Source organism: Saccostrea echinata, unplaced genomic scaffold (genome assembly GCF_033153115.1).
Source record: "Saccostrea echinata isolate AGI-Se365-2 ecotype Australia unplaced genomic scaffold, CSIRO_AGI_Sech_v1 ptg000014l, whole genome shotgun sequence".
Classification (NCBI taxonomy): Eukaryota; Metazoa; Mollusca; class Bivalvia; order Ostreida; family Ostreidae; genus Saccostrea; species Saccostrea echinata.
The window spans coordinates 7,048,756-7,063,432 of NW_026889763.1; the positions used below are offsets into that span (position 1 = coordinate 7,048,756).

Below are 14,677 nucleotides of genomic sequence, written 5' to 3' on the forward strand. Positions count from 1 at the left end.
ATAAATTCCACATTTTAATAGCGAACTTGATCTTGCGATTCCAGTCGAGACATATTTTGATATCGAACTGTTGTTGGTGGATTTAGGTCATATGTTCCTGGTTTCGCACGGTTTCTGTAAAATAACATGGACATTTGAACAAATAGAAAACATACAATAAACCTTCGTTTTTATGTTTTATTGTATAAATTAATATCATTGTACATTATCTAAGAAATTAAGTGTAATAAAAAAAATTGCATTTGCATAACTCAAACGATGAATATACTCTGGTACATAAAAAAATAGTTATTCGATGTATATATGAAAGAAAACTAGATAAAGTAAATAAAAGCAATTCTTCTCAGTAAAATCAATAAGACAATAGACTAAGTATGACACTCTACTAATTTCTTACAAGGTAAACAAATGGATATACAATGCCATTTTATTCAATTATTTACAACCTTTAATACATATACATGCATTAAATTATATATATATATATATATATATATATATATATATATATATATATATATATATATATATATATATATATATATATATATATATATATATATATATATATATATATATATATGGAACATTTGCTACACACATATATACTTCTATATTTGGGGTTAACATATTACGTTTCTGATCTATATTGGACATATTTGTCACTTTAATTTTTTTAGACAATTTAAAACATCTAAACCTTAAAAGATACATACAGACGCAGAATAATTTATAAGGGTAAAAATGGGAGGACTTTATCCATCTGTCCACCCAATAGAAACATTTCAATAGAAACAAAAAGAAAAACACGGATCTGCATCTTTAGCAAGATTTGAGAAAATATGTTTCCTGTATTTCCCTACATTTAGCATATTTTATTAAAAATAGAGACAAGTTTAAACTCATATTAATGATTCGAATATGAAACAGTCGGACAGAATATGGTGAAATACATATTTTCCCAATATATCACATACGTTTACCAGGCAAATCTCTTTGATTATAAAACACTTGTGACTTACTTGAAAATGCAGTAGATGATGATAGTAATGCTGACGACAAGTAAAGCTCCAAGTATGGATATGATTATAATGTACACGCTGTCTGAAAAAAGGAAAATGATGTGTATAATGTATCAAATGCTGAATAAATAAAATCAATTGAAAGGTTTTTCTCTCTGTTTTTCTTACGCAGAGTGTCCAAAACTACGTGATACCATTTGAAACAACCGCCAGAAACACAAGCCTTAACCAATATTTTTGACATATGTCTTATTTAGTGATTGAATAAATACAATTTTTAGTAACATATATTCCATTCAAATTTCACATTTGGAATTGTGACGTCACAAAATTACATGTAGAGTTTGAAAGGAAAAAGAAGATGGGAATCTAATAGGAATCTAATAGGATATGCCAGGATGATTTTGGCAATGATTTTCAAGTCTCGTGAGGTATTCCCTAACAAAGATTCGAATGAGTTAGTTGAAATACATGTAGGTAAGAGGTAGCCTTTAATACAAAGACGGTTTTAACTCACTTTCTAACATATTCACCACCCATGATATGTTATAGCAAATTATTATGGCATCAGTGTTTTTAAAACGCAAAAAAGGAACATTAACAAAACAGGTTCGTTGAAAGGGCATGTCCTTCAATTTTACAGAAACATGGTAAAATAATAGAAAAGAAATTCCAAAGACTGGTGAAATTGCTGCATAAATCCAGGCATTGTATCAATTTATCTAAAATTAAAGAAACTTACGCCGGGCTTTGTATTTTTCACCGTGTTTCATCTTAAAACAAAATAATAACAATAAAACTAGCAAACGTTTGTGCAGCAATTCCCTCAATGTACATGCACGTTTAAGAATGTACACTTATGAAATCTATACTCAACGGATATTGTATGATTTAACTATAAATTCAATATACAAATATATGATTAAATATAAAATGTTCGTTAATTGATATATATTTGACCAGGAAAATCATCGCATGAGGAGAATATTTTTCGGAATAATTAGTAATTTAGTAATTAAATTAAGTCTCCTTATTATTGTCAAGACCCTTACTTTCAAGTTGAGAAGACAAGTTCTCACAAATAAATTGTGCATAACAGGAATTGATGTAACTATCAAGGCTGAAAGTTTCTCGCTTTTTAACTAACAACAAAACTGTATGACATCCAACATGACTTCAGCTTTTCCATCATTAACTTTCCTTATTTATGTAGTAATATTCCACTATAAGCTGCATAAGGTTTTTATGTATATTCGATACGCAGTAGCATGCTCTGAGTACGATCAATTTTGAAATCGACAATAAGTGATAGTACAAGGATTTCGCCTACCTCGTTTAAAGAATTCTTTGGCTTTGTTTTCAAACAAAATCTATCATTAAGTCGTACTTCGTTTCATACCAATTAAAGTCATTGTCTTTATACTTAATTTGACTCTGGATTATTCCCTCTACCTGATTAATATACAGGGCTCACCGTGGTCTGACTAGTCAACAGTAAATACTTACTTCTCCTAAGCATTTTATTGCACCTCGTAAATTTCCAAAGGTCAGAGTTTTAATTATGCGCTGTTCACAAATATATTGTTAAAAAGATTATTGAGATCAATCACTGTTCGTTATCTTCACCTTATCTTCATTTCTCTTGGCCAAAATTTGAGGAATGATTCACAATTATTTCCCTTCAGCATAGATGGATAGACGTTTTATAAAGTTAATAGCTCATTGCTAGATTCCCTTTGAGTGCAAACCATTGTGCACTCATTAATCTATGACTTACTTCATTTCATGTAACAATGTGTATGTATTATTATCAAAAAAGATGCAGATAAAAAGACCGTCTGCCTGTCTCTGATTACCAATCTTTTATAATGAACTGACCTGGTCGTTTCTCCGTCACTGGACATTTTTCACCAATAAAACCACATTTAGGCTCATCCGGAGGAGCATTCTTGATGCCTACTTTGCCACTTGGCCATCGACTGACGTGGTCTGCTGTCTTATTACCCTTTTAAGGAAATTATAAATTTAAAAGAATTATAAATGAGATGGTATTCAATAATTGAATATATATATATATATATATATATATATATATATATATATATATATATATATATATATATATATATATATATATATATATATATATATATATATATTATACTATTATAATACTATTACATGTTCTATTTGAATACTATTCTATGCTTTATAAGAATACAAAAAACTTCTTTGCTTATATAAAAGGATTGAATGTTTATAGTTGGACATGGAATTTATTTGAAGAGTGGGACAATATTTTTAAAGAAATTTCCAAGAGTGCAAGGCATGGGTTAAAATGTAAAAATATCCTTTCTCACAAGTGAAATAAATTTCATATCCAACTACAAGACATTGAATTTTTCTGTTAATACATTTTCTTCTCGTTACGCAGTGTCGTAGGCTTAGACGTCATAGTTGAGCGGTTGTTTGACGTCAAGGCTAAAAGAATTTTGAGATAGAAATTTTTTTTTCACATTTTCTTCCAATATACTAAAGACTCATGTTTAGAAATACGTAATGATACATGTTAAGTAATACTGATCTTGATTTCTCTTCTTTTAACAATATTCCTTATTACAGGTAAGAAACGGAATGGATAGATATACACAAAATTATCGAAAGAATCGTTTAATGAATGCAGAAAATGTCAAAGAAATTCATGGAGGTATATAGACATTGCTTTTAAAACAGTGTAGGTATATCAAAGATTTGTTATATAATTTAGGTAATATAAAAATGATTAAAAGCATATTCATTTGTTTGACTTGACCAGTGGAAAATATATCAAGAGATGAAAGGAATTATATAAAGATATTAAATTATGTACTGGTACCTCCAATTTAATCTCCTTCCTCCCTTTATTGAGATAATTAATAGAAATGATTCTGCTAAATGTACCATTAACGGACATGTCTAGAACTTGGAAGTCAAGATTTCTATCTCCCTGATGATCTATGTTCACTCTTCCAGTTAAACCATCAACTTCCTCTGACAGAACAAAATGAAAAAAAAAATGTCATTACATAAGAAAACAAAAATATTCTTCATGCACAGAAAATAAAGCAGAATCAGAAAATAATCAGACAGAGAAAAGTCCTTAAGCAGAACTTATTAAAAATACCTTTATCTGTCAAAGTTGTAGCCATTTTAGCCATGAGTTCCCCGTCAAGTGGATTTTTGTTTACTTTTAGTAGCTTATCAGTCAACATTGCCCACATTAATACCGCATCATACAGGTGAGCTGAGTAGGCGTCTGGCTTGAATGAATGAATGATTTCATATCTTCATGCTTTGTTACTTTGAAGGTGTTATGATTATCAGTAAGTAAAAATGTTCATTAAATTCATTGGAGTTATCCAAATCTTTATAAGTTTTTAAAAAAACGCATACTGAATGTGGAAGAAATGGTGAAGATTATAGATAAAAATTACTAAGCAACGCCTGAAGTTTGATTTTTATTCATATTATACTTTTAGCATGGGTAATTAACCAACGATACACAAAGAATAATGCACAAAGCTATGGTTAATCAAATGTATGTGCAGTTATTGAGCTTTTGATATGAAATGCAATGATATAGTATAAGAAATATCGACAGTACGTACCTCCATAGGAATACTTACCAAAGTAGGCTTCACAGGTATATTCCAGTTAGGATAAGATTTATCGCCATATTCTTTAGCAACTGCTTTGAAAAGCGTCCATTGATCTTTCTCTAAGGATTTCATCAAAATCTAAAACATATAGTTTTTAGAGAATTAATTGACCTCTTAAATTGTTAAAGTCCTAAACACAGGGAACACCAATGCGTAATTTCATTTTCTTTATAAATTCTGTTGAGGATTATGCTAGACGATGGGCGAAATATGAAGAGGAAGACCTGAACACTTTGTCACACTGAATAAAGTCTTTTAGAAATTTATTAAAGAACTGGATAAAGTCTTTTAGAAATTTATTAAAGAATCGTGTCAGGAAATTAAAAGGCAATTTGCTATCCATATATCCTTTCATATTTTATGGTTCCAGCAGACAAGGCTTTCAATAGTATCGTCCTTGTTTGTAAAACTCATTATTTCAAATGCATTTTAAAAGAAATTGGTTTTAATTCTACAACTGGAAATCCAACTTATACTCACGCTCTAAGAATGAAATTCTTCAAAATCACATTCCAGTCTTTAAAATTTTTAACATTCCAGACAACGAAAGTAATTTCAATCTACCCATTCTATACTGGATTCCTAAACTTATAAAAATCCTTACAAAGATACATTGTCAGGTCCAGAAACTGCTTTACCAAGCCCCTATCTTTACTCCTCACAAAAATATTAACTGTTGTAAATGAGAAACTACAGACCTACTGTGCTCTGCATATCCGAAAAGTGGTTTTATCAAATGTAGATTCACATAAATTCTAAAGAACTTTTAGAGAATTTAAAATCTCAAACTTTTCAAAAGTCAGTAATATTAAAACATATGACTTTTTAACACTTTATGAAACCTTTCAACTCGACATTCAGATATATCGAAGACGTTTTATCAATTCCCATTCCCATCCCTATGTTCAGTCGATATATCCCATTGAACTCGAAATAAAAGATACCACAAAAATTGCCACATTCGTTTTACATTTGAATGTTTTATTGAGAATAGACGATAAGGGCCAACTATCAACTTAACTGTATGACAAACGAGATGGCTTCTCAATCGTCAACTTTCCTCATTTATGTAGTAGTATTCCACTTTCCCCTGCATTTTGTGTTTATGTCTCCCTACGTATTCGCTATTTTTGATCTTGCTCTGAATATGATCAATTTTACAAGCGAGACAGGCTACTGAAAATAGGTTGATGTTACAGGGATTTCAATAACTTCGTTTAAAGTCAGTATTTCGTAAATTCCATGGTCGTTATAATGACCTTATTAGTAAATATACCCTTCCATTGGGTTGTGTTATGACTGACATATTTCATACCAATTGTTTGGCCGTTTTTATGCTAAATTTGACCAAAGATTTTTCCGTTTACCTGATAAATACATAGAGCTCACGGCGGGTTTGACCAGTCTTCTGGGGATGTTTACTCCTCCTAGGACCGGATCCCACCTCCAGAGGTCCGTGTTTTATGCCCTTTTCACAGATTTGTATTGTTTATAGGTTTGAGATCGATCACTGTTCGTTATTTTCAGCTATTTCATTATGTCATTAAATTTTTTATATTACTTCGATTAACGAGATTGTTCAATTTCAAATATTCAACATATCAGGTCTCCTATAAAATCTTACTCTTTGCGGTTCTTTATTATTTTTTTATGTGCAATGAATATTTAAATGCTTTAATTGAAAAAAAAAAATGTATAAAGAACATCAAAAAATTAATAATCAGAAATAATCAATGATCTAAAGTATCCAAATGGCAAGAAACTTTTGATTTACCGATTAAAAAATATAGGATACTTCAACAATATCTCAACATTCCTGTCTAAAAAATATCCTTTATATACTTTAAATGGAGTTACAATATTTGATATATTGATGACTATCATTGAAAATTCGATCGAAGTATATATATAATAAATTAACATCCGTTTATATTATTGGTTATTATATTATTGGTTACAAGAAACAAGGGACTTAATTGGTTTACATGAAATACTGGTTCAAATGCTTCCCTTGCTAAATCGTCACTCGAGTCATTTCTTCTCCAAACCTTATCAGAAAATACATCAGATTCCATTGTGTCATATGTGTATAGCTGAAATAAAAATTAAGCAAAAATAACATTTTTCTACCCCCCCCCCCCAAAAAAAATAATAATAATAAAAAGATAAATAAAAAACTGACTGATATATTAAACAAATTTAAGATTTCTGATAATGAACATAATATACGATACCATCCAAGTCAACTAAAGATAAAAACATACTGTTCAAACTTTACTTGTAGTTGTAGCTATCAATAGTATGTTTGTCTTACTTCATTACTAATGAATATTACAGAGTAGAAAATTAAAGATATAAATGAAAAGAATGGTACACGTACTTCACTATGAATACAAAGAAAAGCAAACCCTCCCTTTGTCATTCCAAGTTTATAAGCAACAAACATGTATCTCCGCATGTCCAACCAAGGTAATACCATGATGACAACTGCAAAATAAAGTTTATTACCGAAGCAATCTAGAAAAATTCATTTTAGTTATTTATTTTTGATCTTTTTATTTCAAAAAAGAAATAGAATCAAAATTTTATTTTGATTTATAAACACTTGAATACATAAAAATGTACCAAAGAAACTTCTATACATGTCAAATAATCCTCTACAAAACAAATCAACTTGATTTCATTAACTCAGTCTGCATGTGTAAAGATCATGTGTTCGATTCATGACATGTGATTCGGCGACTGACTGTTCTTGATATTAAAGTGCAAGTTACACATTTTGAAGGCGTTAGAACAAGCACTATCACAGTAAAGATTCTAACCAGTCCCTGGATGTGATAGATCTAAAATTGTGACTAACAAAACATTCCACGGAGAAAGAAAAGGGAAAAACGTACTCCTAGAATTGCGTTTCAATTCCGTGAAAATTTGTTCTATATTTTCCTCCTCCATATTGTTGGAAACTTCAAACGATTGTAAGATTCTGTACGACGACTTATTTTGGGATTTAGAAATTGCAGACGCCAAGGCCCTATGTTGATCTCTTTTGTCATAAATAACTGCAAATTGTGTCCACGAAAAGAGAGACATAATGTGGAAAATAACATCCGCTGAAAGAAAAGAAAAGTATATCAATAAACGTAATAGATCGATTAAACCAACTCATAATATATATCTAAAATGCAAGTTTAATTCATTAAAAAAAAATTTTTTTAAATTATTTCACTTAGCCGGAGGAAATTTTCTTTATAGAAATTTATAGAAATTTAAGGAAGAGATACATAGGAAGAAAATTTTAAAGTGTAGAGTACCGTAACTAGGTTTGTCATTGCTTCTGATGTTCAATCATCAGTTCATGGAAAAACACAGGAACAGGTAAAAATCTGATTACCTTCGAATATTGACCCTCATGAAAGACGATAAGGCACATTTGGCATTGGAGAATCGTTACAAATGGATTTTAATAAATCTCATATGTTTTCCGTCTTTTGCCATTAATTTTTGTTGAAGAATTAATTTCTTTTAAAAACAAATGATTCTACATTATTTGTTATCTTTGAAACAGATACGGTTTTCTCATACATATATACTTGTAGTTAATTATGATCAATAGAAACAAGATGTGTTTGTGAAACACAGATGCCTCCGTATGACAGCTAAATGCAAGTCAAACTCCAAGGTCAAGGGATAAAAATTGTTGTTAACCAAAGAAAGGATTTGTTCTCAATGAATATACCTGTGAAATATGAAAGCCCAAGCACTAACCAATAGTTATGGCCAAGGTTAAAGTTTTTTTTTTTTAAATGTGGCTCAAACTCCAAGGTCAGGGTTAAATCAAAGGTACCCAGGCCTTGTCATAATACATATTTGAAATATTAAAGTCCATGCAACTGTTTAAAAGCTGCGGTCAAGGTAAAAGTTTTTCAAAAGTAGGTCAAACTCCAAGGTAAAAATTGTTGGTATCCAAAGAAAGGCCTTGTCATATGGAATCACCTGTGAAATATAAAGGCCCTAGTACTAACTTTTCAACAGTTACGTTCAATGTTAAAGTTTTTTTTTTAAAAAAATGGGTCAAACGTCAAGGTTAAGGTCAAAGAATATTTTTATCCATGGAAAGGTCTTATCACAATGAATACACATGTCAAGTATGATAGCCCTAGCACCAACTGTTCAAAAGTTATGGCCAAGGTAAAAGTTGAGTAAATTCTTGCAAAATTAGGGCAAACTCCAAGGTCAATGTCAAGATGTCAAGTATGTTGGTACCCAAAGAAAGGTCTTGTCACAAGGAATACACATGTGAAATATGAGAGCAATAGGTGCAACCAATCAAAAGGTATGGGAAATGTTAAAGTTTTGCGGACAAACAGATAAACAGACAAACAGACAGACAGACGGACGGACAAGGCAAAGACTATATACCCCCGAATCTTCGATTACGGAGGCATAATATATATATATATATATATATATATATATATATATATATATATATATATATATATATATATATATATATATATATATATATATATATATATATATATATATATATATATATATATATTCATATTCATGGAGTGCCATACTTACGAAAGCGTGATAGGGGTCCCGAGAAGCGTACCAAAGTTGAATACTTTTTTCGATCTTGAAATTCTTCCCCTTGTGATACCCAGTCAAATACTGGTATATTCCAGTGTGCAGCTAGAAGAGCAACTCCTCTAAGACCTTAAATATATATATACATGTAATTAAATAACCAATGTAAAGTAATATAGGTATTTTTATTGATTTCTTGGAAATATCTAAAAAAAAAAAAAGGTTACAAAGCTGCAAATGTTGTCATTCCATTGCATTTTCAAATACTTTATTTCCATATTTTTTTAATGATAAAAACTATTTAGTCGTAAGGACACAAGAGAGAGAGAGAGAGAGAGAGAGAGAGAGAGAGAGAGCGACGTGTATGGCAGATAAATAAGTAAACATGTTGTATTAATTTCGCATCACTCGCAATATTGTAGGGAAAAAGGTTTTGGTCAGAAAATTGTTTCCAGAATTGATACACACCACTATTTTATACCAAGATATTATAATTTTTGATAAATCTGAGAAATCAGCGTATTCTTTTATTCTCGTTATACTATAAGATTAAATGTTAATTTTTTGTTCAGGAGTAATTACTATCTGGAAAATATTCCTGCTTTATTCTTATATATGTTCTGATATAATTGGGGTTGGGGTCAACATTTTTCTGATCACATTTTGTCTGTCGTCCGTCTATAAACTTTTCACATTTTCAGCTTCTTCTTATGTTTCATCCAAACTTTCAACAAAGTATCCGTGGAAAAGGTGGATTCAAGTTTGTTCAAATGAAGGTACATGCCCTCTTTCAAGGGAAGATAATTAGGAATTAGTAAAAATTGTGTGGCATCTCTTAAAAATCTCAAGAACTACCGTGCCATAAAAGTTGAAACTTGCGGGAAACCTTCATTATAAAGAGTTGATTTAATTTTATTCATACCATGACCCCCCGGGGAAGAGTGGAGCTACAGTAGATGATCAAAGTATTACATAGGAATAGAAAGAAATAGAATTTTTCAAAATCTTCTTCTCGAGAAGCATTGATACTGATGTGTTAGCTTCATTAGATTTTGGTCGTCCGCGTGGCGCAGTGGTTAGAGCATTTGCTCTAGAGTAGCAGAGTAAGGAGTTGATCATTACCTCGCGGGTTGTGACGGAACATATTGTCATTCTGCACATAATGCGGCAATATGTACCTACCCTCACTGCACATATTGTCGTCCATCGGTACATACACCAGCCGCCAGCTGAAAAGTTACATATGTACATATTGTCACTGGCGACGTTATGTGCCTTACCTTCACTGCACATATTGTCGCCCCACAGATATTGTTGCTTAAAGTTTTTTTTTGTTGTGTTTTGGTAGTTTTGTAAATGTATTTGGTGTGTAAATCACACTGACGTGTCTCGTATGCTATTTCATTCAGCGTGATTGTGATGTCCTTTCATATTGTTGCCGGCGATAATGTGTACCTACCCTCATTGCCCATATTGTCGTCCATCAGTACACGTCGCATGACATACATGGCAATACTTCCATATAGACTAATCATTGCTTTCCTGTTTTTGAGAAGAAAATTTTTCAAAGAATTTTCCCATATATTCCTATGTAAAACTTTTATCACCCATTGTGGCCCCACCCTACCCATTGGGTCATGATTTGAACAAAATTGATTTTGTTTTTGTTTGTTTGTTTGTTGTTATAATATCCATCTCGAGAATTTTTCATTCATATGTAGACGTCACCACTTGCCGGTGGAGAGCTGCAAATTTAGACCTATACTTGGCACTCAGGGTCATTGAGCAGTGAGGGACCTTTTGCCTGCCTGCACCTCAAAATTGAATGTACGCTATGTAATGAAGCTTTCACATAAGTGTCATCTCTTCTGACCTAGTAGAAAAAAAAAGATTTTGAAAGAATTTTTTCTAAATATTTTGTGAAAAACTTTGATCACCTATTGTAGCAACACCCTTCCCCCGAGGGACATGATCTGAATAAAACTAAATCTTTACTTCATAAGCTTTCACATAAGTTTCAACTTTTCTGACACAGTGGTTCTTAGGAACAGACTTTAATCCCCTTTATCCATGGATGCTTTGCAGCAAGTTTGTTGAAATTGACCCTGTAGTTCTTGAGGAGAAGCTGAAACTGTGAAAAGTTTACTGACAGAGGGACGGTCAGACAAAATGTGATCAGAAACGCTCACTGGAACTTCCAGTTCACGTGATCTAAAACTTTCAACCCCAACACAAATTATATCGGCACATGATTGTATATAAGAATAACGCAAAAACTAATTTCTAAATAATCATAACTACTAAACAAGAAAACTAATACATGTATTCAATCTCCAAATATATATTATAAGAAAAAAGAATAGGCCGATTTATAAGATATCGGTCCTACGGATGAGACCGTATAAACCGAGGTCCCATGTCTCAGTAGGTGCTGGCACGAAAAAGATCCCCCACTGCTCAATGGCCCTAAGTGCCGAGTATAGGTCAAAATTTGCAGCTCTCCACCGGCAAATGGTGGCGTCTCCATATGAGTGAAAAATTCTAGAGAGGGACGTTAAAACAACAAACAAACAAACAAAACATTACCTAGTGTACATTCAAGTTTTGTTTAAATCATGGCCCCCAGGGATAGGGTGGGGTCACAGTCGGCTATCAAAGTTTTACGTAGGAATATGCACAAAAAATATTTAAAAATCTTCTCAAGAAAAATACGCCCATGATTAGTGATTACTATATGAAAGCAACCTCAGGTAGTGTTAATTCAAGTTTCTTCAAATCATGAACCCCGGCTTAAGGGTGGGAGCATAATGTGCGATCAAAGTTTTAAAAAGGAATAGATAGGAAATTTCTTCAAAATCTTCTTCTCAAGAAGAGCAAAGCAATGATAAGTCATATTGATATGGAAGCATTGTCATGTGACATGTACTGATGGACGAAAATTTGTGCAGTGAGGGTAGATACACATTGTTGCCGGCGACAATATGAACAGGACAACAATATGTACCGTCACAATCCCGCTGCATGAATTAGTATAGGCGACATGTAAGTGTGATTTACACACCAATTGCAACTACATTCACAAAATTTAAAAAAAAAGCAACAAAGAAATCTATTTGCAACAATATTTGTGGACCGACAATATTTGCAGTGAGGGTAGGTCACAAATGTCTCCAGCGACAACATGTACATTTGCAACTTTTCAGCCGGCGACAATATGTACCGATGGACGACAATATGTGCAGTGAGGGAAGGTGCATATTGTCGCCTACGACAATCTGAACAAAACGACAATATGTACCGTCACAACTCAACCTAGGAACCTGATCGATCCCACTCCATCCCATCTCATCACTCTTCGTTATTTTTGCCTATTTCATTATCGTATTTACATGCATATTTATCATGTTTACACTCTTTACCGTATAACTTGTATACAACTGTATCTAATATAGTGTTCCATGATAGCTGCTTCAGAGGAATTAAAATGACAACTGTGTGTACAAAACACTTTCTTGATTTGCTGTTTAATGAAAATACAATCTCATGAAAACTGAAGATATGTACCTCGACAGTATCATCGTCATCCATATAACTGTAACCCTAACAGTGAGACAAAAATATGTTTAATGAGGGTACCTGCGACATTATGCACACGTGTACAAGTATACATCCCGCGACAGTGTGTACCGATAGACGACAATAAGTACATTGAGGATAGGCTCAGATTGTCGCCAGTGACAATATGTACAGAACGACAATATGTACTGTCAAAATTGATATTCATAAAATAAGTTTTTCATAGTTGTTCTTTGATTCAACACAGCGTTGGAGAAACAGTTTTAGTTGAAATAGCAAAATCAAAATAAATACTTCATCAACTGTTTAGTAAGCATAAACATTGCAGTAGTAATGCAACAGATCTAGTCATTAACTATTTCTAGGCCATGTCTCACATGCACTGACTGCGTTTTTGTTATACACATGTATATGCACTTACTAACAGGGCAGGGTGGTCCAAAGATGATATTTGGATTAAATGTTTCTTTTGCGTCTAAAACAGCGGCCACGGCCGTCTTTTCATTGCAGTCTGTATCATACCACTTTACTCTGAAAGTAGAAAGGCGTTTGTGTACAAGGATATGTCAAAAAGCTGGAAAGAAAAATTGCATCATGAAAATAACACTTAAAGAATTAAATCAGACATAAAAACATAGAAAAAAAACTAGGATCACAATGAGACTTATGATATTGGTATTAATAAAATTAAACTAATGCAATGCACTTTTTGGAATTATTTCAAATTTGTCCAATACAATGTATTTTGGATAATGGTACAGATTATAATTTTGAACATCAGAATACACTAATTTCTTTTTAATTACTTTGGTAACAGTTAGTATTGAGAATTGTGATCATATACCTCGAACAGAACATACATATAACGAAATTACAGCCAAGTATGGAAAAATAATGATAATAAAAACATTATTATATATGGCATATCCAAATTTACTTTACTTACTTTATGGTGGAATTCTGAAAAACAGTCTGAGGTGAATTCCAGTTTTGACTTAGAGCAGTTAAGGCAACTTTAAATGCACCAACACTGGAGGAGGCACTTAAATTATAATACTTCTTACTCGGAGCCATCCACGCTATTCGAAATTCATATTTTTCACTATGCAAAACAATGTTAGTTATTCCAAATGTGAAAATTATTACCAACATTATATAATTCATATCCGGTGTGAATATGGAGACGGTTTATTTGAAATTTGTTTGCAATTCATCAGAGGAATGAAAAAATCCAAAAAACGAAATTGTATAAATTATATGCTGTTTCCACTCTTTCGAGCAAAAAGTGCACAACAAGCCCAAAGTTATCGTCATTGTTCTTAAAATAAAAAAGTAACGTATGAACTTCATTAAAAAAAAAAAAAACTTTTGTGCTTCTGTATTAATCAAATGATGGCGTCACGTCATGCTTGAAAACACATTTATGTTGAATAACAACTATTCTTACGCTTAAACAGACAACTGCATGATATGCAAAACTTATACACGAATTTCTGAAAATCATACAGTCATTCGAAATTATAAAATTTTATTGCAATCAGCTGATTTTTATTCTAGACTCTATCTTCCTACAAACTGCCCAGTTATTTTTGGACTTAGTTCTAGATATTTAGTTTCTGATCATAGTATATCTTATCAACTTATAAATAATTCTGCACTTCAGTGTCATAAATGTAAAATCAGCTGACAATACGATAAACAAGATCGAACCAAATAATTTACTAGACTCAATGTTTTGTTGTAAAATATAAAGTTCATTGCTTAGTTTCATTGTTTCTTTACGTA

The 14,677-nt window shown here is 31.9% G+C and overlaps 1 protein-coding gene across 1 annotated transcript; it reads right to left on the minus strand.

The window, feature by feature from the left end:
• LOC133187172 (atrial natriuretic peptide receptor 3-like) lies at positions 1-14,041 on the minus strand. Its single transcript, XM_061322535.1, has 12 exons — positions 13,839-14,041; positions 13,314-13,423; positions 9,311-9,445; positions 7,618-7,830; positions 7,101-7,207; positions 6,706-6,813; positions 4,688-4,798; positions 4,186-4,321; positions 3,898-4,052; positions 2,901-3,027; positions 1,023-1,104; positions 1-114 (listed from the first exon to the last, which is right to left on the minus strand). The coding sequence occupies exons 1-12, from the start codon at positions 13,964-13,966 to the stop codon at positions 15-17; spliced, it is 1,512 nt and encodes a 503-aa protein (XP_061178519.1). The 5' UTR covers positions 13,967-14,041; the 3' UTR covers positions 1-14.
• Between the last annotated feature and the right edge of the window lie 636 nt (positions 14,042-14,677).